This window comes from Trichomonas vaginalis, chromosome V (assembly GCF_026262505.1).
Source record: "Trichomonas vaginalis G3 chromosome V, whole genome shotgun sequence".
Lineage (NCBI taxonomy): Eukaryota > Parabasalia > Trichomonadida > Trichomonadidae > Trichomonas > Trichomonas vaginalis.
In genome coordinates this window covers 25,534,277-25,560,126 of record NC_067207.1, presented here as the reverse complement: position 1 = coordinate 25,560,126, position 25,850 = coordinate 25,534,277, and the positions used below count along the sequence as shown (strand labels likewise).

At 30.2% G+C, this 25,850-nt stretch overlaps 13 protein-coding genes and 2 pseudogenes across 15 annotated transcripts, besides 1 other annotated feature; 6 read left to right on the top strand and 9 right to left on the bottom strand.

The window, feature by feature from the left end:
• TVAGG3_0401380 (protein of unknown function, DUF4106 family) lies at positions 1-989 on the bottom strand (the record flags this gene model as incomplete). Its single annotated transcript, XM_051232757.1, has 1 exon — positions 1-989. A coding segment is annotated over one exon (989 nt), but the record flags the coding sequence as incomplete, so codon positions are not given.
• Positions 1-22,417: part of a mobile genetic element that runs on past the window's edge.
• TVAGG3_0401370 (protein of unknown function, DUF4106 family) lies at positions 1,346-1,778 on the bottom strand (the record flags this gene model as incomplete). Its single annotated transcript, XM_051232756.1, has 1 exon — positions 1,346-1,778. A coding segment is annotated over one exon (433 nt), but the record flags the coding sequence as incomplete, so codon positions are not given.
• Positions 2,049-3,074, bottom strand: TVAGG3_0401360 (protein of unknown function, DUF4106 family; the record flags this gene model as incomplete). Its single annotated transcript, XM_051232755.1, has 1 exon — positions 2,049-3,074. A coding segment is annotated over one exon (1,026 nt), but the record flags the coding sequence as incomplete, so codon positions are not given.
• TVAGG3_0401350 (N-acetylmuramoyl-l-alanine amidase family) lies at positions 4,359-4,595 on the top strand (the record flags this gene model as incomplete). The annotated part of the gene is made up of 1 exon (XM_051232754.1): positions 4,359-4,595. The coding sequence occupies one exon, from the start codon at positions 4,359-4,361 to the stop codon at positions 4,593-4,595; it is 237 nt and encodes a 78-aa protein (XP_051102484.1).
• On the bottom strand, positions 4,616-4,831 carry TVAGG3_0401340 (uncharacterized protein; the record flags this gene model as incomplete). The annotated part of the gene is made up of 1 exon (XM_051232753.1): positions 4,616-4,831. One exon carries the CDS (start codon positions 4,829-4,831, stop codon positions 4,616-4,618), a length of 216 nt encoding a protein of 71 aa, XP_051102483.1.
• On the top strand, positions 5,195-6,064 carry TVAGG3_0401330 (uncharacterized protein; the record flags this gene model as incomplete). The annotated part of the gene is made up of 1 exon (XM_051232752.1): positions 5,195-6,064. A coding segment is annotated over one exon (870 nt), but the record flags the coding sequence as incomplete, so codon positions are not given.
• On the top strand, positions 6,930-7,379 carry TVAGG3_0401320 (uncharacterized protein; the record flags this gene model as incomplete). Its single annotated transcript, XM_051232751.1, has 1 exon — positions 6,930-7,379. The coding sequence occupies one exon, from the start codon at positions 6,930-6,932 to the stop codon at positions 7,377-7,379; it is 450 nt and encodes a 149-aa protein (XP_051102481.1).
• Positions 7,496-8,320, top strand: TVAGG3_0401310 (uncharacterized protein; the record flags this gene model as incomplete). Its single annotated transcript, XM_051232750.1, has 1 exon — positions 7,496-8,320. The coding sequence occupies one exon, from the start codon at positions 7,496-7,498 to the stop codon at positions 8,318-8,320; it is 825 nt and encodes a 274-aa protein (XP_051102480.1).
• TVAGG3_0401300 (uncharacterized protein) lies at positions 13,139-13,767 on the top strand (the record flags this gene model as incomplete). Its single annotated transcript, XM_051232749.1, has 1 exon — positions 13,139-13,767. A coding segment is annotated over one exon (629 nt), but the record flags the coding sequence as incomplete, so codon positions are not given.
• On the top strand, positions 14,866-15,033 carry TVAGG3_0401290 (uncharacterized protein; the record flags this gene model as incomplete). The annotated part of the gene is made up of 1 exon (XM_051232748.1): positions 14,866-15,033. The coding sequence occupies one exon, from the start codon at positions 14,866-14,868 to the stop codon at positions 15,031-15,033; it is 168 nt and encodes a 55-aa protein (XP_051102478.1).
• TVAGG3_0401280 lies at positions 16,198-17,588 on the bottom strand (annotated as a pseudogene). The gene has a single exon. A coding segment is annotated over exon 1 (1,391 nt).
• TVAGG3_0401270 (DNA/RNA polymerases family) lies at positions 17,946-18,991 on the bottom strand (the record flags this gene model as incomplete). Its single annotated transcript, XM_051232747.1, has 1 exon — positions 17,946-18,991. A coding segment is annotated over one exon (1,046 nt), but the record flags the coding sequence as incomplete, so codon positions are not given.
• TVAGG3_0401260 (DNA/RNA polymerase superfamily) lies at positions 19,321-20,269 on the bottom strand (the record flags this gene model as incomplete). The annotated part of the gene is made up of 1 exon (XM_051232746.1): positions 19,321-20,269. A coding segment is annotated over one exon (949 nt), but the record flags the coding sequence as incomplete, so codon positions are not given.
• Positions 21,211-22,344, bottom strand: TVAGG3_0401250 (annotated as a pseudogene). The gene has a single exon. A coding segment is annotated over exon 1 (1,134 nt).
• Positions 22,418-24,110: 1,693 nt separating the features above from the next.
• On the bottom strand, positions 24,111-24,686 carry TVAGG3_0401230 (RNA polymerase II transcription regulator recruiting protein; the record flags this gene model as incomplete). Its single annotated transcript, XM_001318537.1, has 1 exon — positions 24,111-24,686. One exon carries the CDS (start codon positions 24,684-24,686, stop codon positions 24,111-24,113), a length of 576 nt encoding a protein of 191 aa, XP_001318572.1.
• Between the last annotated feature and the right edge of the window lie 1,164 nt (positions 24,687-25,850).

Here is a 25,850-nt window from a genome sequence, read left to right as displayed (position 1 = left end):
TCATAATAGAACCCACGTGGACCAAGCTTTACTTTCTTCCTGACTGAGTTTTTAACTCTTCTTTTTCCTTCATTGCCCTCTGCTTGAAGTTGTTGCATCTTTGCATTATGTTCATCTAGTATGTTGCAAATTTCCCATGTCCTTTTTGCCTTTTGGCTCTGGTCGCCCATCTCAGGTAACCTATATCCTAGAAAGAGTTTGTCATAGTCTGTATTTGAGTCTTCGCGTATTGTTTGCATGACTCTTTCCTGAGTTTCCGGTTCAAGCGCTTCAAACAGTGCCTGTCCATATGGAATAAGCTCGTTTCCAAATATATGTTTTTGTAGCCATTCTGGTTTTCTTTCCATGTTACCAACTATATCTTTTGTGAATGGGAAAGCTTTTACCCAATCTTTCAGTCTTGCGTCGTTTATTTCTGTAGTTGGTTTTATTTTGTCAAGGAACATGTTTTTCAATACTAACATTTCATTTGGTACTGTCCATTTGAGTTTTCTTAAATATTCATCCCTTCTCGATTCATCGTCTGCAAAGTAAGTTTTTATGACATTTTGTAAACTTTCGTTTGCAAGGTCATGTACAATAGGTTCTCTTCCTTCTCTCTCCCTAACTTTCTTTCTAAACTCTTCACCAAATATACCATCTTTATGGTTCTGTGTAGTTCTTTGAGATAAATGTTCTAGAACGTCAGGTGTTATATTTCCATCAGCCATGTTCATTTCATACTGGTCCAAAATATCTGCATCTTTCATATCTTTCAATGGCATTAAAGCCGCGCTTAAAATACCAGCTATGTCTCGTTCACCATTGACTTCCATTGCGTCTACAACTTCTTGGAATTGTGGTTGTAAGTTTATGAACCACCTATCCGGGTTAGCTTTATGACCCCATCTCATTGTAGTTCCATCGTCTGCAGAAACAAAAGTAGGTTTGTTTCCATCTTGGTTAGGTTCTGAATGAACTTTAAACAATGTTTCATTTCTATATGTTTTCTTGAAATTTAACCTTTTATTTTCACCGAGTTCATCCGAAGATTGAACGTTAAATGCTCGTAAGTAAAAAGGGTTGTTGTATTTGTGTACATTTTCTTTCAGTACTTCCATTCTATGCTGAATATTTTCATCTGGTGTTGGAGTCTTTTGTATGTCGGCAAACATTTTTCGATATTCTTCTACTATGTCAGCCGAATTTTTTTTAGACTCTTGGAAATATTCCATATTCTCCGCATACTCTTGTTGAGGGTCAAGATTTTTCGGCTGTTCCAAATCTTCATCTAGTTCTGTGAAGTTAGTTTCCAAAGGAAGGACTTGTTCGTTTCCTTCAGGCTCTTCTAGCTGTTGTTGCTGAACTATTTCTTCCATGTCTGGTTGTATCTGAACTTCTTCCTGTGGAGTTTCTTGTACCTCATCTGCTGGCATTTCATATATTCCGAGACCGTTTTCAACAATTTCCCTATCTACGTCATCCGCATTCATAAGCTTTTGTTCTTTCGTTCCGTCTCTATTTTTTACGCGTTTCATGACGAAAGTTGAATTGTCATTTAGCTCTGACATCAAATATCTCGGAGTAAATTCATCCATGTCATTTGGATGATATGCTATTAAATCATATCCCTTAGCGAGCTTGTATTTTCCAGGTTTGAGATTATATCCGTTTTGGTGCTGAGCCATAAAGCTAAATAGGTTCGGGTCAGTATTTCCATCCTTGAACTTTCCAATAGCTTCTTTATATCTGTCACTAAAGTCAATACTATCTGGGAAACCACACTCTTCTTTAAGCATTTTTAAGAATTCTTGGTTTCCTTGTTCTCTACTTCTTTTATGTCCTTGCTCTGTTTGTGGTTGTTGTTGTGCTGGATTTTGAACTGTTGGTTGTTGTGCTGGATTTTGAACTGTTGGTTGCTGTGCTGGTTTTTGAACTGTTGGTTGTTGTGTTGGTTTTGGTGCATGCCTGTGTCTGTGTCCATGTGACGATGTAAATGTTCTAGGTAGTCCTGGTGCAGGTGCTTCTCTTGGAGGGTTTGGTGGTATATAAATTCCACCAGCTGGCACATATGTTCCATCTGCAGCGTAATGTCCTACCTGACTTTTCGTTCTTAAGAAAGCATTTACTAGGTCTGTTTTGGTCTGTTGTAACTCTTTTTCTTGACTTTTCACAACAGTTGCTCTAACGGCGTCATAGGCACTTTGAACTGCCTGTCTCGTTGCTGCATCTGTTATTTTCGTCATATTTTGTGCTACTTCTTTTAACTCTTTGTCGAAACCTTCAGACTTCAGTTTCTTTCCAGATGAGAAGTCGTTCACTTGTTTCACCTTACTATGAAGAGCTTCGAAGGCGTTCTTAAAGTCAGCATTTGTTAAAGTTTCATTTGAACTGTCTTCATCCGCTTGTATTTTTGTCCTTATTGACCCTATGAGTTGGGCTGCTTTAGCGTTGGCTTGGGCATCTAACCAGTCATTGTTAGCTTTTATATATTCTGCGCTTTTCATTGCCTTTTGCATGGCTGCGTCGTTATTTTTACTTTCTTGTGCTAAGTTTTCATACTGTACGGTTTGGTTCTGCAACTGTAAAAGTTTTTCTGCCTTTACATTTGCTTCAACTTCTTTTTTATACTCATCGCTATCCATATATGTCTTCAGGGCTTTTTGTTTTATCTCTTCATCTTTCAGTATTTTATATTGAGTAGTATGGTTTTTCAAATTTATGACATCTTGTTCCATTTTTGCTACTTCTGCTGCTTTTTCTGACACTTTTTTCGCATATTCCTCTGTACTTAGTTCTTTCAGTTGTTCTTCTTTCTTCTTTTTCTCTACGTTTAACTCATTGAGTTTCTTTGTGTGTCTGTCATATTCTAGTTTCTTTTCGTTTTCACTTATTTGCTTCTGTATGTCTATGTTTGACTTTTTGACATCTGCTATTTGATTTTTGAGTGAACTCAAATTCATTTGACTTTGAGGGTTATATGCTGTTCCGTCTGCAGCTCCACCATAGCCTGCCATTTTCGCTAAAAGTGCCGCTCTTAAACCTCCACTCTGTGCACCAATGACTCGGTTTAAAAGCATAGGATTGCTTGACATTTGTTGCAACATAGTGGGGTCATTCAGCATTTGTTGTTGCAACTGTTGTTGTGGTGTCAGTCTTACTATTGGATGTTTCAATGCTCTCTTCCTCTTACGTATATTCTTACGTAGCTTACGTGGCATTTTAAGTGAAGTAAAAAACATTTACGATGAAGAAGTCTTGACAAAACATTTACGAAGAAATTCATGAGTTTTCTACGATGTTAGAAAACATGTTAGAAAACGTGTTAGATCTAACATTCTAACATAAACATTATTTTTGGGTCATTTACGCTCATTACGAAGAAGTCTTGACAAAACATTTACGAAGAAGTCTTGACAAAACATTTACGAAGAAGTCTTGACAAAACATATACGAAGAAGTCTTGACAAAAAAATCAACGGCTGGTCGGCTGGGGTTCGGTCCTCCTCTTGGGTCTTGGGAAAAATTCTTAGGGCTAGAAGGCACGAAGTGCCTGGAAGCCCCGCTACCTTTTTTTTTTTTTTTAATATTAAACCCATTGCTTTTGCATTTGATAATAAATTAATTGAAAATGCAAAAATTTGGGAATTAATTCCAGATATTGAATTTATAACAAATATTAATGATAAATGGTTTAAACGAATTCGAACCACAAAAGTTCTTTGTAAATTAATGATCAAAACTGAGGAAAAAGAATTTAACGAGTTTAAATATCATCCAAATAAAGTTTCAGAACTAGAAAATGAAAAACTTCAGAAAAAATTAAACGATAGACTTTCAAATGATCGTATTGAAAAAATAAATAAACTAGCAGAAGTTGCATTTAATAATGAAATATTTGATGAATATAACCTTGAACTCAGTGATGGGTTTTAAGGACCCGGGCTCAACGAGTCATGATTTATGAAATCAATAATTTGATTTATTCGCTCTTCAATAATTTCTATTCTTTTTGTTAAATCATCTATTTTCATTAATGAGGTGATTCTTGATTGAGGAATAGATTTCAAACTAACCACTCCTTTTATTTTTGAAATTTTGAATCCATCAACTTTAAACATTTTATTCAATTTACATGTTGTCAATTCTTCAAATAATTTTTTATTGTTAGCATAATAGTCATTAAATTCTTCAACAGATGAAAAAATTTTTATTTCAGTAATTGGTTTAACAACGTTTATTTTTTGTTGAACATTTTCACTTTCATTTATTTCTTCCTCCTCTGTTTTATTTATTTTTAAAATCGGTTTCATTTATCATTAAATAAAAATTAGAATATAAGTGATGAAATATATTTTTTAATTAATATTAAATCAGAAATGGCTGCAGGATTCTTTAAAAAATTATGGGATGGAATTAAGAAAGCTGCGGGTTGGGTTTATAAAAAGGTTATTAAACCTGTTGCAAACTTTTTGGCACCAGTAGCGAAAACGGCAGGAACTATCATAGGTGGAGTATTAGGTACTAAAGCAGGTAATCCAGCGATGGGAGCACAAGCAGGTAACGCAATTGGTGGAATAGCTGAAGGAATACTTAATAAAATAGGAGGTAAATAGTGGAAAAATAAATATTATTTTTATCTTAGTATCGGTTGTAGTCTTTGATAAACTTTTTCTCCTTTATTTAATATTTCTCTTATTGGGGCGGCTTTTGGTGTTATTGATTCAGCAATGTCACTAATTGCTTCTTTATTCTTAAATATCCAATTTGCTCCTTTCTTCATTGTTTCCCAAACTTTATGCGCTCCTCTTTTTACTTTATCCCACAGTTTCTTAAATATACCTGCAGCCATAGTTGATTATTTCATTAAAATTAAAAATTCATTTTCATCTTTTAATTTTGATTTTTTATTTAATAATAAATGACGACTAACTATTTGGTGCCAAACACTAAACCGATTAATGGAAATGTATTTCATTCATTCGAAAAGATAAATGAAATATTTGCAAAGAATGATGGTAGAAGATATTATAGAGAACTTGAAAGTTCATGCTATGACTCTGATACTCCATATTTTGATGATAAACAAACTCATTTAAGAATTACAAATCCAGCTCATGATGTGAACCAATTAGGTGACACATATATTAAACGCAAAGTTAAAGCAACTCTAGTTTCAAATAAAGCTTTCACATGTGATGCCGCTTTTAAATGCATGCGTTTATTCGTTGGTTACAAATCATCAAATCAAAGCTTTAAACAATTAGAAGTAGAAACCGAAAGAGGTGATGCTGGTTATCTTCAGATGGATTGCGCCCGTGAATCTTTCGCATTTGCAACATATAAACCAAAATCAGAAAGGAAAGTTAAAAAGTTTGTTCATTCATTATATAATAATGTTCAAAAATATGATAACTCAGTATGTGGTAAATATATTGACCCTTCAGAAGTTTTCAAGAAAGCAAATGAAGAAGTTGATATCACTTTTGATATGATTATTCCGGTAAATGATTTGTTAGCATTTCAGGCGTTCGATGATTATCCTAAATCATTTGGTGATATCATTCTTAAATATTATGTTTTCAGGGATACTTTAGTATTTTGTCAGGTTGACCCGTTAAGAGTTGCTGATTTACAAAATTACGTTTATGAAAAGATAACTGATGAAAATTATGAAAAGATTATGAATCATGTTTATAAATATGATCGCAAATTCCAACAAATCGGACTTCCTGCCAAATTAATTACAAGCTTAGCCGCTACATCTGCTGACGCAACAGTTGATGACGTTATTATTTCATGCACAAAGATGGAAGTTTTAGAGGATAAATGCATTACACCAGGATACGGTTTAATTGAAGAATCAGTTAAAGCAATACCACGTTTATTCAGTAAGGAAGATCCATTCATGATTCCAGCTCAACATATTGACGTTCGTTCACTAAATGGAGGTTGCATCACTCCTGAAGGTATTAGCTCAGATTTCTCATACGCTCTTCATAATGTTACAGATGTTGTGTTAACATTTCCGAAGAATGCAATGCAAAGAACGGTTTTAGAAAATCCAATGCTTCGAGGTCTTCAGGTCACTATAGATTCCAGAAACTTCCCCGATCAAGCGATGACCACAGTGGGCGACATATTCTTTACACGTATGCTTCAAGCTTCTGATTTAGATGGAGTGAATGAATGCACGGAAGAATACGAGGACTCATTAACTAGACCACTGAATGATGATAATGGCACGCCATTAGCTAGAACATGGAAAGACCAAACTTCATTCTTATGCACTATTCCAGTTCAACGTGATGGAGCGGGTATATTCTTTGATGGATTAGAAACTTTCAACTCACAAGTTACAGTACAAGTGAAAGCTTATCCAATCATTCAGGGTGAAAATGACACTTACTGTTCAAAGTGACAAATCCTCCTCAGGTTTGGTTTACTAGGACTACGTATTGGACATGGACACCGGATGAAGGTTTGAAATATCATCCAACAGGTACACCACCACAGTATAGAAGTTCATATGATGAAATATTGATGAATAGAAATGTTTAAAATTATAAATTTATTTTTGATTAAATGGATTTAAATTCTGAAGAATTAGCAGGAGTATATAATACATACATAGATGATATGATTAATGAAGCATTGAGTGATAATAGAAATGCTCTATCTAAGGAAAAATTAATGAAAATTCCATATTCTGAATGTTACTTAAATTCAATCACTGCAGCAATTGGTAAACAAAATAAAGGTAAAACATTAACGATATTAAAACAAATTATCATTATTGCTAACACTTCCCCCATTCACATGTGTTAATTTATATCAACCGTTCAGGTTCACCTTCAGATGATACATTTGAATCTTTAAAGCATTTAATCAAAATTCCAATTATTTATTTATCACAAGAAGAAGCAGAAGATTATTTAAAAAACTTTTTAATGTATAAAGAATTATATAATACAATCAAGAAGCAAGGATTAGAGGATAAAATTATTGATAAACAACGGGATGAATTATTTGAAACACTTTCTATTTCAAATTTTGATAGAGAATTTTTGCATTCACTCATTTTTCTAGATGATGCAGTGAAATCAAAACTAATAACAAATGAGAAATCATATTTTAATCAATTATTAACTCAATGTCGACACATTCAGTGTTCATTCTTCATGGCTGTTCAATACTTCAAAGCATTAAGCACAAACATTAAATCAAATCTATCAACACTTTTCATTTTCAGTGGGTTTAGTCGTCAACAGTTGAACGTTATGCTTTATCAAGTGAATTTACCAATGAGCATTAATGAACTTTACACACAATATCAGCAATTAGGTGAACATGGAAAAATAATAGTTGATTTAAATAAAGGAAGTGTTAAATTTGATTAACTTTTTATAATTAATTTTTATTTTTTATTTATAATTAAACATGACAGAAATAGCAAATCTTCTACAGGTTCCATTAAAACAAGGGACAAACAAAAGGGTGCATATATAATAGAACTATGAAAGTTCCAGATGGAATGAAAGAATTAGTTCATATTGTTGCTGGTCTTCAAAAAGATGTTAAACAAATGAGAAACGTTTTAACATTACCAGAAGCTCAAGCATATGCCAAACGTCATGGACCAAATTGGGAAGCACATGAAGCAGACATTACGGGTCCAAATGGAAAGCCTGATGGTATAAATGAAGTTTTCGTTACTGATGGTCAAGGTAATATTAAAGTCATAAATGGGTATAAATTAACTGTATCTGATTATCCTAAACGTAAAGCATATAATGAATGTTATCCTATGCAATTTGATGAAAATGGAAAAGCTGTTAAACAATACATTGGAGAAGGTGAAAATGGTCCAATTAATTCATACCGTTATAATCCATATTCTTATTTCAATGAAGAATTAAATGCTGTTGAAGAGGGACCGGATGGATTACCACGATATGTTAATCAGTTTGATGGTCAATATGCAAATATTAGACCTGAAATTTCAGCTAAGAAATTCTTTAAAGTTGCTTTATTCGATCCAGTGTTCAATGAACAGAAAGAAGCAATGAAAGCAGAATTTAAACCAATTCAAGTGGCAAGAATTTCTTCATCTTCACTTTCAGAAGCGTTCAAGGAATTGATAAAGAAACCACTTTATTCTCAACAAGGTTATAACTTTGATTTAATTAAAGAAAGTGATAAACGTAAATTAGAAAAATCAGATGGTTTTAAGAATGCATGTAATGAAATGATTAAAGATATTGTAAATGATAAAATAAGACTGGAAGAAACTCAAAGCAATATCAATAACATAATTGGTGCAGTTACAAAGAAAGTATAAGCAAACAATGATGAACCTTGGGATATTACCGTAACAACTAAATAAAACTTTAAATATATTTTTCTTTTTTTTATTCAATTATAAATGAGAAGACGTTTCACAAGTCAAAAGAACACTAACGCAAAAGCAGAGATTACGGTTGGTTATAACGTAAATGATGATAAATCACGAATTATTCAAAATGTTAAAGTTAATGTTAGTCCTGAATTAACAAGGTCAGCAACTCAACCAAATTTATTAACTCGTGACTTACCGAAGAATGAAGAGAATGAAGAAAACCATGAGAATGGAGACCCAATCATTTTATCTGAACCCGGTAAAGAACCTGTTGAAATTCCCACTTATCCAACATACCCTTCACCTCTTGATAACCCATATAAAATAGACATTAATTCTGAATTAATGAAAATTTACCGTGATATAATAATTAATAATTATGATTCAATAATAAATTTAATTGACCAATCCGGTTTAATTATTTTACCTTATGAATCATTAATTCACATTATCGCCATTCTTTGTGATGTTCAAGATTCAGACGTTAAGATTCAATTTTTCATAGATGATGAGGTTTCATGCTGGAACAGTTGCAAAAATAAATCCTATAAAGGATATTAGCACAATTAAGATATCAAAGAACGGAACAACAACTGAACTTCATTTAACATATAATGATATTTATAATAAAATAGTTGATGAATATAAAATATCACTTGAAAAATTCTTTGTTAAGGCCATTTAATATTCAAGCATTAACATTATTGAATAATAATCCTTTGAATCATAATCAATAATAATTGACCTTTCACCAGTTTCTATCGTTTGTTTTATTTCTTTTTGTTCCCCACTATCTGGATCGGTCATTGTAATTGTTTTTGTTATAGTATCAGCTTTATCTTTAACTTTAATCTTTTTTCCATCAGGATATTTAAACCAAAATTCCAAAAATTCGATATTGTCAATCTGTTCATATTTTAATCTATCAATTACATTTTTAATACCATCTGAAAATCTTATGAAATGGTCATTATATGGGTTTGATTGAACTAAATTTGAATGAAGTGAAATATAACCCGATGATGAATATGACATTGACTCATATTTTCTGAAAACACTAAAATTTATAACATGAATGAATTTCTTATTCGTTGAATTTATGAATTCTTGAGGTAATCTTATCCTAGTTTTATTTATCACTGGAAAATAACGCTTTACCATATTTTTAATCGTAATAAAAATGTCAATTATCAATATTATTTCGAATAATAACTGTGAATTAAATTTAACAGTTAGCGGAATTTATAATGTTACTCTCGTTTCTGTGAGTGGTAAATTTAATCCCATTCTTTTAGACCCTTCAGATTATATATCATTTATTAAAGATGACCATGAAAAAACGTATGATATGTATATAAATAATGTGATAGCGAAATGGGATATTAACATGATTTTAAGTTATTTAAATGAATCATTTATCGTATGGTATGAAGAAAATTTTAAATCAAAACCTGATAAACTTTTTGAACTTGATGAAATAAATAACCTTATTAAATTCCCACTGAAAATTAAATTTTGTACTCCTCATTTTCGTTCATTGTTGGGGATATTAAATTTTGAAAAAGATGTTGGGGATGTTTTGTATTCTGACACTGGTTCCAATTTCATTTTAATCAAATGTGATAAAGTTAATACCCCAATGAGATTTTCACATCAAACATTAGACCCTAACTCTTACCCATCAATACAAAACATTTTATCCATCAACTTAAACATATTTTCTTTATCATATCCGTTTCAATTATCCGGGAATTCATTTATTCTTCATTCAAAAGATTTATCAAATATTAAATTTAGAGTAACTGACCTATTTGATTGTGATTTAGAATTCATGAATGAAATATTATGGCAATTTCAAATAGAAAAAATAGGTGATGAGATAACGGATTAAATATTTATTTTTAAATCATAATAAATGATTAAACAACAGCAACCACAACAACTTAAGGCACAAAGCACTCAGGTCCCTCAGACCATTACATACGCCATATATGCATATAATTCAAAGACGGCAGAACAAACGCAAAGGTTGAAATATGGAGATTTGGAGATAGTATTGAAAAATGACCATTTCGAATTCGTTTGCAAGGGTGGTGCAGTGATATCAAATATAAAAGAAATTTTATTTATGAATTCAAAAATTAAAGGAATAACGGATGATATAACATCAATTCCACCAGAAGAACAAAGATATTACGCATTAAATGCATTTCCTAAAGTTTTGAAGATTGGAAGATTTAATTTAAATGAGGAATTCATAGAAGGTTTCCTAAATGACATAATGGAGAAAGCAGATAAGGAATATGTTGCTGCTGCGTTAGAGAAGAAAGCGGATAAGGAATATGTTAACGAAAAAGATAATGAAATTAAAGAAAGTGTTGAATGGTATCATGAATGGACATCAAAGATTTTAAAAACTAAAGCTGATACAGGATGGGTTTCAGGATGTTTAGACCTTAAAGCGGATAAGGAATATGTTGCTGCTGCGTTAGAGAAGAAAGCGGATAAGGAATATGTTAACGAAAAAGATAATGAAATTAAAGAAAGTGTTGAATGGTATCATGAATGGACATCAAAGATTTTAAAAACTAAAGCTGATACAGGATGGGTTTCAGGATGTTTAGACCTTAAAGCGGATAAGGAATATGTTAATGATGAATTAAAGACTAAGTTAGAGAAGAAAGCAGATAAGGAATATGTTAACGAAATATACCAAAGTTTGATAGGAACAACGAAAAATATTGAAACTATTGTTGGCGACTTTTCTGTCAATGAAGAAAATAAATATTTTAGATGGCAGTTTGTACACTCCTTAAAAAATGGTATACGGTGGAAACTCATTCCGAAAAATAACAATGAAATGTATGTAAGTTATAAAAAGAATGATGACACACAAGTTAAAGTTCCATTAGACAACAACTGCTACTTAAACTTATATGGAGACGAACAAAAGAAATATTTAAGAGTTTATGAAATGGTAGATATGACATTGCCTGACCCAGCTCCAGCACCATATTATTATGACTATGGAGATGATGTCAGAACACCACATGTAGATGAACAAAAGTTAACATTATATTTAGATTATTATAGATATAAAAGATATAATGCAATAGAAAAAACGAGAATAGTATATTATTATACAGATGACAGAAATAAATATTATAGTCAAGATTTTACCTACCCTGAAAACATAAGATTATATTATAAAAAATATTCTGACACAAACCAGAAGAAACCTGAAATAGTTACACTATATTTTAAGTTCAAAAGAGACAATCCTATAATATCTCATATGTTTGATTTAATGAACCCAGTAGGTTCTATTTATACATCTATGGATGCAAGAGGTCCTCAAGTAATGTTTGGTGTTGGTGCATGGGAACAAATAGTCGACAGGTTTTTGTATTGTGCAAACTCTTCAAAGGAAACAGGGGGAAGTAAAACGATTTCGGGTGAAAATTTACCTGCACACAGTCACTACATAGATTTAAGTACATCTCAAGCAGGTTGGCATAAGCATAGATATTGGGATTGGTCAGGAATGACAAAAGGTAAAGGATATGATGTTAAAGACGACGTTAAGTTTGCTATAAATTGTTACTGGGATGACACTCAGGGAGAAGGAAACCATACACATCACGTTTCAGGATATACACAAACAACGGGACAAAGTAAAGAATACATGCCACCTTACATGACAGTTTACGCATGGTATAGAGTTCAATGAATGAACTAAATATATTTTATGTCTGTAATTAATTAGGTAATGAAGTAATGGATGAACTACAGAAATAAATGTTTACGTTAATGTTTATGTTAATGTTTTCAGGTTATTCAATAATTAATTATTTTTGAAGAACTGAAGGTGTCACCAGGTCACCATGTGTCACCAGGTCATTTAACTTCTCTGAAAAAATGAGACAACATGACATTTTGACAACATCACAGGAGGAAGGCAGTTATGAATTATTTTTGAAGAACTGAAGGTGTCACCATGTCACCAGGTAATTTAACTCATGACATTTAGACAACAACACAGGTTATTCAATAATTAATTATTTTTGAAGAACTGAAGGTGTCACCAGGTCACCATGTGTCACCAGGTCATTTAACTTCTAAAAAATGAGACAACATGACATTTTGACAACATCACAGGAGGAAGGCAGTTATGAATTATTTTTGAAGAACTGAAGGTGTCACCATGTCACCAGGTCACCAGGTCATTTAACTTCTCTGAAAAAATGAGACAACATGACATTTTGACAACATTTACGAAAATTTGATGCAGCCCAAAAATAAAGTTAGTTTTAAAATTATTTTTATTTTTTTATTCCTATATAAATGACAGCAACAAACAACAACAACTATATCGTTTCTGATGAACAAGTTATTGATTCATTAGCTGAGGAATTAGTTGTGACAGAAACTAAAACCCTCAACAAAAGAATTGGTGAAAACAAGATTGATTTACATAACTACCTCAAACATGATGGAGGAAGAGGAATGAAAACTGGTACAGCTTTATTAGTAAATAAAATTTCAAATTTAACGATTATAGATGTTGATATCAATAAATCATACAATGATGAACTTAAAGAAACAGTTAGAAAAGACATTTTATCAAAACTTTCGGATAAAGATGTTATCGTTAAAACCGCTTCAGGAGGTCTTCACATTTATTGCAACACTAATTTCTTCTATGCAGTTTCGAACAGAATGATTAAATGTTATTCCTGCAATGATTATGATATTGACATAATGACTTCTATTGATGATTCAAAGCGTTCATTAGTAGTTATGGCTGATTCAAGAGTTCGCAAGAATGCATCAGAACCAATCAATACATACTCATTCATTCGTGGAAGTTATGATTCAACATTAACCAGAACAGTAAACGATATATTAAATGATTTGAATATTAAGGTAAGAGTTGAACAGAAGAGCGAAGAAATAAAGAGTATAATGAATGAAAACAAAGATGTAAACATTGACGATAAACTTGCCCAGAGCATAGTTGATGGCATCTGTGATTTTGAAGTACATAATGATGGTGGAAACATGAATTTAGAAAAAGAAGTTACATTATTCACACTGTTTCAAGCAATTAATTCGTTACCTAATCATTTAATTAATGAAGCATACGATAACGTTTATAATTTCTGCAGCTTAACAGAAAATGCAAAAAGTAATTTTGAAAAAGCACGTAGTAGATATGCACATTTAATGACTTCTCCATTTGTTTTGGTGAAGATTCTAAAACTTTATCAAAAGGAATATTATGATGAATATGTTTTACCTTTATTACGTAAGCCAAAAATAACATTTGATATCAAACTTGATGACTCGTTTTTGATAACAGATATTAGACGCAAGGCTGAAAATCATCAGTATAAAAACAGTTCTGAAGTAATTGAGGATTTATCACGTGTAATCCGTTTTGTAGATTGTGGAAATAAATACTTCATTCAGAAAGATTACAACATACACGACAAAATGAATCAAATATCATTCGTTCTTCAATCAAACATGAAAGAGTCACTCAAAATGATTAAATTATTTAAAGAAGAAGGTAAAACCATAACAGCATGGGATGTACTACTAAATCAATTGTCTTCATTAACCGTTAAGGGTGTTTGCTTTAAATCTGATTCCCCCGATGTTTTCTCAACGTTTCAGGGTTATAAATACAACATTCTTGAAAAGCCTGATTACTCAAAAATTGAGATGTTTATGAATTTCATTAAAGAAGCCATTTGTGATAATAACGATGAAGTGTATAAATACCTTCTCGGCTGGATTGCATCAATGATTCAACATCCTGGAATCAAGAATGAAACAGCAATTTATTTTGAAAGGACTTCAGGGAACAGGTAAAAACAGATTTACAGACATTATTTCTGAACTTCTCGCAGGTTATTCATGTAAAAACATTACTGAAATAAGTGAGCTAACGGGTAATTTCAACTCAGTAGTTGAAAATAAAATGTTTCTTGTACTTAATGAACTCAAGAATGTAGGTGAAGACAGACTCGCAAAACTTCAACGCTTTGAAATCAATTATAACGGATAATGAGATTAGAATTAATGAAAAGAATCAACCCAGAAGAACTGCTCAGAATGTTGCAAACTTCATTTTCGTAACTAATAACGTTTACCCTGTCAAAATTGAAGTTGGAGACAGAAGATACGTAGTTTTAAGAGTTAATGGTAAATTCAAGGGTCAATTTGATTACTTCAAGAATTTAATGGATTCATGCACAAAGGAATTTTATGATAACCTTTTAACATATTTTATGCAATATGACCTTTCATCATTTAATGTACGAATCATTCCGATGACTGAAGCCAAACAAGATTTAATCGAGTTATCAACAAATCCTTTAGATGTATGGATAAATACACATTATGATGAATTGTGTGCAGGTATGACGTGTAAAAATGCTCTATTCTGCAAACCATCAGACATGAAAGACAAGAATTTCCAAATGAGCATTAAGGATAAATGTGATAGGAAACAGGTAAGAATAGATGGTAAACAAACATGGTGTTATGTTTTGAAAGAAGAAATGAAAGGATTATATAAACAGGTTGAACCAAACGATAATGAGGATTCATTTACTGACGATGAAATACCTGTAAATGATGCTTTATAAAGTATGATTGGAATTTATTTTTGCCTTCCTCCTGTGTTGTCAAAATGTCATGAGTTAAATTACCTGGTGACATGGTGACACCTTCAGTTCTTCAAAAAAATTCATAACTGCCTTCCTCCTGTGATGTTGTCAAAATGTCATGTTGTCTCATTTTTTAAAAGAAGTTAAATGACCTGGTGACACATGGTGACCTGGTGACACCTTCAGTTCTTCAAAAATAATTCATAACTGCCTTCCTCCTGTGTTGTCAAAATGTCATGAGTTAAATTACCTGGTGACATGGTGACACCTTCAGTTCTTCAAAAATATTCATAACTGCCTTCCTCCTGTGATGTTGTCAAAATGTCATGTTGTCTCATTTTTTCAGAGAAGTTAAATGACCTGGTGACACATGGTGACCTGGTGACACCTTCAGTTCTTCAAAAATAATTCATAACTGCCTTCCTCCTGTGTTGTCAAAATGTCATGAGTTAAATTACCTGGTGACATGGTGACACCTTCAGTTCTTCAAAAATAAGTCATAACTGCCTTCCTCCTGTGTTGTTGTCAAAATGTCATGTTGTCTCAAACTTTAGAACGGCATAATTTAAATTTTTATTTTTATCATAAATGAATACCCCACAAGCTCAAAATTTACCACGAATCATAACAAGGGAGGAAATGATAAAAATGATGCAAGAACATGTTAAAAATAACAAACCACTAAAATTGAGAAAATGTGGTTATGCAGTAATGATGGAAAGAGAGATGTTGTCGAAGAGGAATAAAAATTAAATTTGGATTGAGTTTAAAAATTCATCTTTATTAAATTCATCTCTTCCAATCAATTTATTTATTCTATTAAATTCTTTTATTTTTGCTTCACTCAGTTTAATGATTGAACGGTAAGTTTCTAATTTTTCGATTATTTCTTTATCGTTTTCAACCCACTGCATTGTGGCTTCTTTTTGTAATAGCATATTTTTGATTTAATTCTGTTTAGTTTCTTTTTATATTCATTGTCTGGACTCTTGACTGCTTTGTTGTCACTCATTTCTTACGAAATAAAAAAAATTAAATATTATTTAAATATAATGGAGTAATAAAATAAATCGGAATTTCTATTAATTTCTTGTCAACTTCAACTAATGCATTGCCGTTAATATATCTAACAAATTCAGCTATTGTGTCAAATCTTCGTCTTCTTTTTGTCATTGATTTATCAGTTTTTCCATAATCGAGATGAATTAAAACTTTATCCTTGTTTAAAATTCATGAGCCCCGAATTAATTTGTTCACGTTTAACATCATTTAACTTTTCCATTTGCTTTCTAATATATTCCCATTCTTTTGAAATATCATTTTTCATTTCCACTGGTTTCATGTTTATAGTTCTATGCCATGTATTATTGTAATAATATACTAACTGCTGTATGATGGAGTCATGATTTCCATCCCAGTATATCTGACCGTTAACCCCTAACGCATCTCTAAGAGTTCTCATTACCGCATCAACTATTTTATTATGAAACGTATATGGAGAGGATGAAAAGTAAAAATTAATTTGTGGGAAATAATGAGTCATAGCTGCCTGAAATCCTTTATCACCATCACCCCTGATATTATCTACTCTTTCATGATCTAGTAAGTATTGAATAGCTCTTCTTGTTTCCTGTTCTGTTTTCCCTTTCACCGGAATGCAATATAAATATCTAGTGTTAATGTTAATGGCAAATAAATAAGTAACGTTTCCTTTTGAATATTCCAGATGATCGATTTCGTATGAATATGGATATGGAGCAAATGAAGGTCGACTAAATTTTTCCTTTAATGGTTGAATTTTCGGGTCAATTGGTTTATTTAATATCTTGAAATCCTTTTTAAAATCTTTTTGCTTCTTAAATGTTTGAAATGGATATAATAAAGTGAATGATGAAGGATTAACTGAAGGAGGAGGAGGTACTGTCGTTGGAGGTTTTGGTGTTGTAAGTGGTTTAATTTTATCTGCTTTGATTTTGGATTTCATTCCTTCCTTCATTAATTCTGGATGTATTTATTCATTTGTTTTAAATATGCTGTATATAAAGGTTTGATATACTTTCCCGCTTCGAGTTTATGTTGAAGGATGAATTCCAAAAGTTGATCTTCATTTAAAAGTCGGGCTGAATATGGTTTAACTAATGAATCATAAATTAAAGCTTGTGCATCATTTATGGTCTGAAGGACCTGGGTGTTTTGTTCCTTTGGTTTTTGTGGCTCAGGATTATATAATTATATAATTCATCAATATCTTCTTCTGTTAATACTTTATTTTTGAAATCTTTCAACTGTTTAAGCTGTGATTTAGTTTTTCCCTTTATATATTCATTATTTTTAATTTTGTCTTTAATTTCAGAAATTATTTTATTATGATATTTCAAAATTTCATTTTTATAATATGGATAATAATATTCCATATCATCACCCGTTATATTATTATTATATTTTTGGAGATATGCTTTTAAATCATAATAATTAAGAAAATTTTGATTAAATACTAAATCATCAATTAAAATTTTTAAATCTGTGTTATTCATTTATATAAAAATAAAATCAATGTTTTAAGGGTGCCCACCTCTTTGAATCAAGTATCAAAACCATCATTAACGGTTCCTTTTGTCTCTTCTGTGGTATTTTATTAAATAAATGGCATACAACATCCATTTTCACAACATACAGCCTTAGTGTGTGCTCCTGTTAATGCAGTCTTACCAATTGTTAAGCGAGTCATTGACCCATTTTTAAGTTGTAAATTAATATTCTGACCATCAAATATCAATTTATCATTTATTATATCCAAATAATTTTTAGGTGTTAATTGTTTATTTTGTCGTAAACTAACACCTTTCATTTTTTGTGCAATCTTTTTAAAATCACTTCCATCAATTGAACCATTGAATGATGTATAACACTTAGGACATAAAGCAACCATGTTATCACCTTGTTTCTCAATTGCTAAACCCAATAACTTCTTCTCATGTGCTTTTTCTTCAGCTTTATTCTTTAATTTAGGTTTAAATTTCTCATCAAAACAGAAGAAATCAAAAGGTGCGAATTTGAAAATGTTTTTATCATAAAATTGTTTATCGGTAACAATTGCTTGAAATGCTTGAGTGTTAGGAAGATTTGGGTCGCCAGCGATTGCCCAATAAGATGAATCAGTATCACCTTCAATGAAATGAAAACGATTAACATCCATGCATTTATACATAAAATCATAAATGAAAACCAAATACCAGTATTTAGCATTATCTAAAGTGAAGAATGCCTCTTGTAAACATGTATCACATCTATAAAATCTATCTTTAAGCATCACTTGATATGTATCTTCACCTATTTCTCTTATGTTTTTAAACTTATTTGACATACATGCAACGCGTGCCTTCTGTGCATTCATTATTTTAGTCTTTGCGTAATTTTGTGTATTCATTGCATCGTAACCATATGATCCATTAAGTGAAATCTTGCAAAATAAACTTTTTCCTTTATTTCCTTCTAATTCAGCCTTTTGTCTTTCGTTCATAAATTTGTTCGCAAATTCATTAAAACAAGTGTTTTTCGTAAATGTTAAAATTGATTGAATGTCATCAATGATAAAATGAAATCTGTCTATTAGATACCAAAGATAATAAGAAGAAAATGGTTGATATTGGTTGTGTGTTGATGCTAACTGAGTTAATTTCCTCTGTTTCTGGTCAACTGGTAGATTGTTTGATTTCATGTAATTATACATAAAACTGCCAATTGTTTTTTCATCTGTGATAATATCTAAGTTTCTTATTATCGGTAAAAAGTTTATGTAATCATTAATGTATTTTTCATCAATGTGACCCTTTACTTCAGCCACGAATAAAGTATTTTTCTTCTTAATTATTCCCAGTGCTTTTGCTTTCTTTGTTGCTGTATCACAAATGATAACACCATTCAATCTTCCCGGCATATACATTTTATGGTCAGTATATTGAATGAAATCATGAGGATTAGATGAAAATGATGAAGGATATAATGAATTAAAGTCAACTCCAACGAAATGAGTCATAATGTTGGTGGTGTCCTCATTTGATACAGTTTTAGTTTCTGGATTATATGAAAGTTTATTAATGTGCGTGATTCCTTTAAGATTAACACGATGTTGAACATTTGATAGACCACCAGTAATTCCATTACGGAGAATGTGATAAGCTTCAACTGAATCTAAAGTCATTGGTAAATTATTTTTTAATGCATAATTTCTTAAATTGATTCTTAAACGTTGAACATCTTCATCTTTATTTGATTTTACGACATTGCAATAACAACACATTAACTGACAATTTTCTTTGGTATGTGGTTTTTCATTATCTATTCTATCCAATGTTGGTTTATTTGCATATGTAAACGCTTTACCACACATTTTGCATTTAGATGAAAGGATTAAATCGTGATAGTATTGATAGTCATCCATTGAAACATTGTTTTTAGTATCCCTTTCTGCTTTTTCATCTTGTTTCTTATATGATTCAATTTTATATTTCCAATACTTTTTTGTTAATTCAAAACTTGATTCCACATTTTCTTCTTCTGGATATGTTTCGTTAGGATTGAAGTTCTTATATGCTAACGCGTAACGAATCATTGATGCATTCGATGATAAAGAAAGATTATGAAGCATGTCAATTTTATAAACAAATGTTTCTTCGATAATTTTATCAATTGGGTCAATCATAATTTCAACATCTTTATTGCAATAATGAATAAAATATTCTAATCTATTCTTAAAGTTTTTAGCATCATTGAGATATATTTGATAATCTGAATCGGATATTGTTTCTTGTGTTAATGCTGAATAAAATGAATCTTGAGTGAATGGTTCCTTTTTATATAATTCATCTTCGTAATTCTCCCATGTGATGAATTGATAAGGGAAAAAGGATTTAACACGTGATTTATTGTTTCCGAAATCTTGAGTGAATTGGTCTAATGTTCCACCCGCTATATAATTTCTGATGTCAATAAATCTTAATTCATATGGACAGTTTGTTTTCTTTACTATGACTTGCTTAAATTGAGAAGAAGAACCCAGCATTGATTTTATCTTCCATTTTGCAGTATTTAAATCACGAAGAATTAAATTTAAATCAAACTTTCCTGAATTAAAACCAATGATATTCACTTTATTAAATTCTTCATCTAAAAGCTCTTTCATTGCTTCCTTTTGTTTCTCATTTAATGTATTCATTAATTCTTCATATTGTTCAATATTTGATTTAGCAACTAATGAACAGGTTGAAAATAAAAACTCAATCCAATCAGAAATAAAAGAATCACTCGAAGTTAAGCAAAAATTCCTCGTATATGTTTTATCGTTTAATTTAACCGTTGATGATACCATGAATGGTTTTAAGTAAGCGTTTAAAGTTGCACACTCAGAAAGTTGTAATTCTTCTTTAGTCTCTAATGTTTCGAAGTCAAAAGTAATATAATATCTTGTTGGTTTATAATATTCCTGCAAATTATGTGCTAATAGCCATTGATATATCTTCTGTTTCGTATATGTGGTGCATATGGTTGTTGTGTGTTTTGCAATTGAACGTCTTGAATTAATCTTCCATTATTTTCTTTACATTTCTCACAATGTTTTAAAAATCTTCTTTGGTTTTTCCTTTCTGGATCATCACGGATAGAATATACTTCTTCTTTGCAAAAGGGGCAAACTTTATATCCTGTGAGTGCTTCAACGTCTGTTATTCTGTCAGCGTGAAGTTTTCCACATGGACTCTGTGTTAATAAAATATTTACTGTTTCAAATTCTGGATCTATCATTATTGAATCCACTAATGGAAAGTCTACCTTGTTAATGTCTACGTCTTCTGGTTGAGGATCACAATAATAGAAATCAATATTAACATTTAACATTCTTGCTAACCTCTCACTTTCTGATGAAATGTCAAATCCTTCATATGCATCTATGGCTTCATTTAAATAACTTCTACGAGTTTTAGGATTAACACCATCAGGAATGTTATAGAAGCGTTTAAATAACCTTCTACCTTCGGCTCTTATTTGATTATCATTCATTTTAGCTGTTCCATTTTTGTTCATTTATGTAAGAATAAAAATTAAAAAATAAATAAAAATAAAGTTTATTTTTTTAAAGTCCGAGACTCAGAGAGTCCAGGGCTAAAGTCCATAAAATGAATTAAGAACACATAAATTTTTATCATCTGCGACGTGACGAATACATTTTAATTTACTCAAGAATGCGTACCCTGATACATTAAATCTAATTCCTGTCTTATTTAATTTCACAACTTTGAAAAGGAATGTATGAATAGCTATAAAATGATGAGATGATGTTTTATGGGTTGCTTCCATTTTTTCTGAAATAAATGAATAAATATAATGTTATAAGTTTTCATATCTTTTATATTCTTAATAACGAATGGTATAGACCTTTCAACTTCGTCTTCCTTCGGTGCTGTTCTTTCATATGAAACATTATTGGTATCTTCAATAATGAAACCACAATCACATAAAATTTTATAGTTCCAATTGTTTCTTTTGATATTTTATCTAACAAATCAAAAACTTTATCAACACCTGTACATTTATTTAAATAATAATTTGTGTAAATATCATGGTCTTCTTTCTTAATCGTATTTGTTGCATATGTTACATTTTTCAGTGCTTTTTTGAATTTTTCAGAATCAAGAGGAGGTGAAAGTAATATACATGGATAATCTCCATCGTCAATAAATTGTAACTTATGTTTATGAATAAATTTTGTGCCTTCTTCTGAAAGTGTTTCGTCAATATCACCATCTAATAAATTTTTAGTAGATTCCAAAAAGTAATTTTTATATCTTTCCTCATGTGATTTTTGAACTTCTGATTCTGAAGCTGGGATATTCATTAAACCCTCTACTTCATTCTCAGCATTTCTCAATTCCTTAATTTTTTCATCTATTTCATTTCTTAATTGTTCCAATTTCTCAATCTCATCGTTATAATATTCATCTTGTTTAATTTTTTCTTCAAAATATTCAGGGGTGTTTCAAGGCTCTCTGAGCCCAGGTCCTCTGGACCATAAAGAGGAATATTCTCCTGTTTTTCAACTTTTTTGGGATATAAATATCTCATTATAGCCTTTTTAGTAATTGGTCCGTTATATTTAAATTCATTCAACAATCTGGAAAACTCTTTCACATTCTGCATATATGTTGGATAAGAACCGTCTCCAAAATTTTCTAAAATATTTTCTAATTCTGAATTAGTGAACTTTAAAGATTTCAATGAATTAGTTGTTATACTCATTTATCATTAAATAAAAAATAAAAAAATAAATTTAACTTAGTTTTAATTTTACGTAAGAAGTCAATTTTTAAATCTTGATTTATTCAAAAACGTAAGAATAAAAACTGTAAGAATCTTACATTTTTTACTTCATATGTTAAAAAAAATGATACAAAATCGTTCAATATTGTATGAATTCTTACGTTTACAAAAAAAGTCACACAACCCGTCCACATATACTACTAAAATTTGCTATTAATAAATTCTTTGAAATCTTATATAAATAAGCCATTTAACATTATCTCTTATAGATTATCACTTCAGTTTAAACGCTTTGTACTTTATCGAAACAATCGAAATGTAGTTATCTCTTAAATTTATTTTTTTCCAATATAACATATTTTATTATCAATTTCCTAACATAATTATATTAAAAAATTTCCAAAATTACTTCAATTAATGCTTATTTTTCATATTTCTGATAAGAAACATTTCATACATAAAGTGAATTTATTAACAATATAAACTGTTGGGTATATATGTTTTTATATAGAATCAAACAATAGTGTTCCAATCAATTTGCGAAATGTTAATTAACCCAAAAAATGACCAATTTTCTATAATGTCGTTATACGATATTACTTAGCTATTACATAGCTAATTATCAAATCTTGTTCAACCATATTGTTCTTATTTGATTGTGAATTTCACTTTGAATTTAAAAGCATCCAAAATACTGGTATTTATACTAAACCCTCCTTGTTTTCATAAGATATTTACTCCTTTTTATTGATTTCTAGTATCTACAGATCATGAGCTTGAAAAAGAGATATTTTTGTTTCTCCTAAAATGAAAGCCATTACATTGCATAACTATATATGAAATTTGGTATAATATTAATTGTTAAAGGTTCAAGTTCCAGAAATTGATATATATTGGCTTATATAAGCTATGGATTTTATACACATATGTTTCTTTGCGTAATCATGTCTATACTTATATGGCAAATGATTTCTTTGAAGAAGGATAGTAGCCCCTTTCTGTTGATACATATTTTTTTCAACCTGTACTTTAGATATATTAATTTAAAGCTTTACAAAAAAATCACTAATAATTCATGGGAAATATGGACATATCAGAATTATTATATGTAAGGATAGAAAGGAAGTTACAATACAAACTAAGCATTATATTTGAATACATAAACAATATGGGTTTAATGCTTCTTTTACAATTGGTTGAATGTCATTCGAATTATTTAATGATGTTTTAAAATATAGTTCATCTTTCAACATATGTAGCAAGATTTAAGAGCTGATGATGAATGCAAAATATTAAGTCCTTTGTTTTTCATGAATTAATGTGTTGTTACTGACTTCAAAACAAACTAATGAAACTTAATTATGTGCGAAATATTTGAAAATCATAACCTAACAATTATTAGATTGCAAATAATTATATTACATATTGCAGGTTTATATTTCATATATTTTAATGAATTTACCAAATCATTTTCAATTAATATTTTTCAGATATATGAAAAATCGTTTAATAAATATAACTACTACATTTTACTAGATATTTAACCTGGAAATCCTTTTCCTGTTAATCATATAACTAACTGATGTTATCTCATGGAAATCAAGCTACAAAAAATTATATGATAAGCAGCAATACCACATAAACTTTCGTTGGTATTATGCTTATATCGATTTTATAATAGAAATACAAAAATTATTAAAATGAAAATTTAAGATTTAACAAACAATCAATAAGTTTTATCTTCTTTAGCTGACAAATATGCTTAGATCTTCATCGCTCTCAAAAAGATTATTAGGCTTTCCTTGTGGGAAAATTGTATTGATCATTCTGTCCATGAGACCTTCATTTGAAAAAATATCTGAGGGATTATCAGCTTTTTCTTGTACTTTTTCTACAGGTCCATAATTTGAGTCTTCAGAATCTTCAACGGTTGAAGTCGAATGCGCCGAACTTTGGTTACAACCGTTTTTAATAAGATATTTCCATCTGTTACGTATTGCATTGCTTGTTCTGCCTTTAATGTATTTGGAAATAATATTCCATTTGTTACCATACTCGTTATAAAGTTTAATTATTAATTTATCTTCCGTAGGTGACCACTGATCGTGTTTAATATCGTCACTCAAGTAGTTTTTATACCTTTCTCTGCACTGTCTGGGAGTTCTAGTTACCATTAGCTTGGAAATTTCTTTCCATGAAAATGGACCTTTTTGCGATTCGACTATTTGTTTCAGCTTTAAGTCCTCATCTGGCGTGAATTTTGACTTAACACCCATCGCTCCATGATTTGGCGGGATACCTGAAGGTAGTAATCTATCCATTTTATTGAAAATAGATTTTCAAAGAATTGAATTCGAAGTAGGTTTTGAAAATGGTCATACAATTCTTTGAATATATGACATATTATCAGTAAAGGGAATTTCCTTTCTATTATGATATTCTTCAATATTTTAAGTTTTAAAGATTGTAGCAATACACAAATTCAAATATTCAAAATATTTTTAGCATGAAAAACGTTAAATAATGTAAATATATTGAAGATGGAACATTTTCAAAATCGATAGATAACCATTTAGCAAAAATTGAATTAAAAATAAAACTTTTAAATTTTATGTTTTTCGTAATTATCATTAAATTTAGAATAAAAATGAAAAACGTCAAACTGTTTGGTCTCAAATATTTTAAATGAGATTTTTTGTAATTGCTCATATTTCATCATGTTAACCAAATAATTAGAATAATTGTAAAAAATTCTTTCAAAATATTTTATTGAAATTGAAATAATTTTTGCATTTATTTTATATGAATTGATCTAGTTATAGGACATACAAAATGTATCTCATGCTACCATTAAAATTAAGGGCATTTTTTATGAAAACAAAAAGATGATTTCTATGTTGCAATTTAATTTTTGCAAAAATCTCATCTATTTTGCATTTGTAGTTTAAGAACACTAAAAATAAGAAACCAAGAGTTAATTGAAAAGAAAAAATCAAGTTATATGAATATTAAATTAACTTGCTATGTTAATTTACTGTTTTAAAACATAGAAATACTTGCAATTCTGTCACATATCGCTTTTTATGAAATTGTGATAAAAATTATTAAGTTATATTGTACCCAATGCTCACCATTAATTCTGCATAGTGATAAATTGTTATTTTAATGATTAGAATCATTTTATTGTTAGCGTGTTATCCCATCAATTTTAGCCTTCTTATAATTGTTCAATAATCTTATCCGAGAACTCTCATATATGCATTTAAGAAAAATAAAATGCATTTATCTAGCTAAATAAGCCCAAAAATTATTGGAAAATTTAATTTTGGATTAACTAAATATACTGATCGTTGAATCACTCATACAATACGGCAAACTTATCTTGATTCATACATAATCATATACAAACACTGTTTAATGAAAATCTTACAATATTGAATAAAAAACATTTGATAGAGTCAATATACGATTAAAGCTAGTAGCTA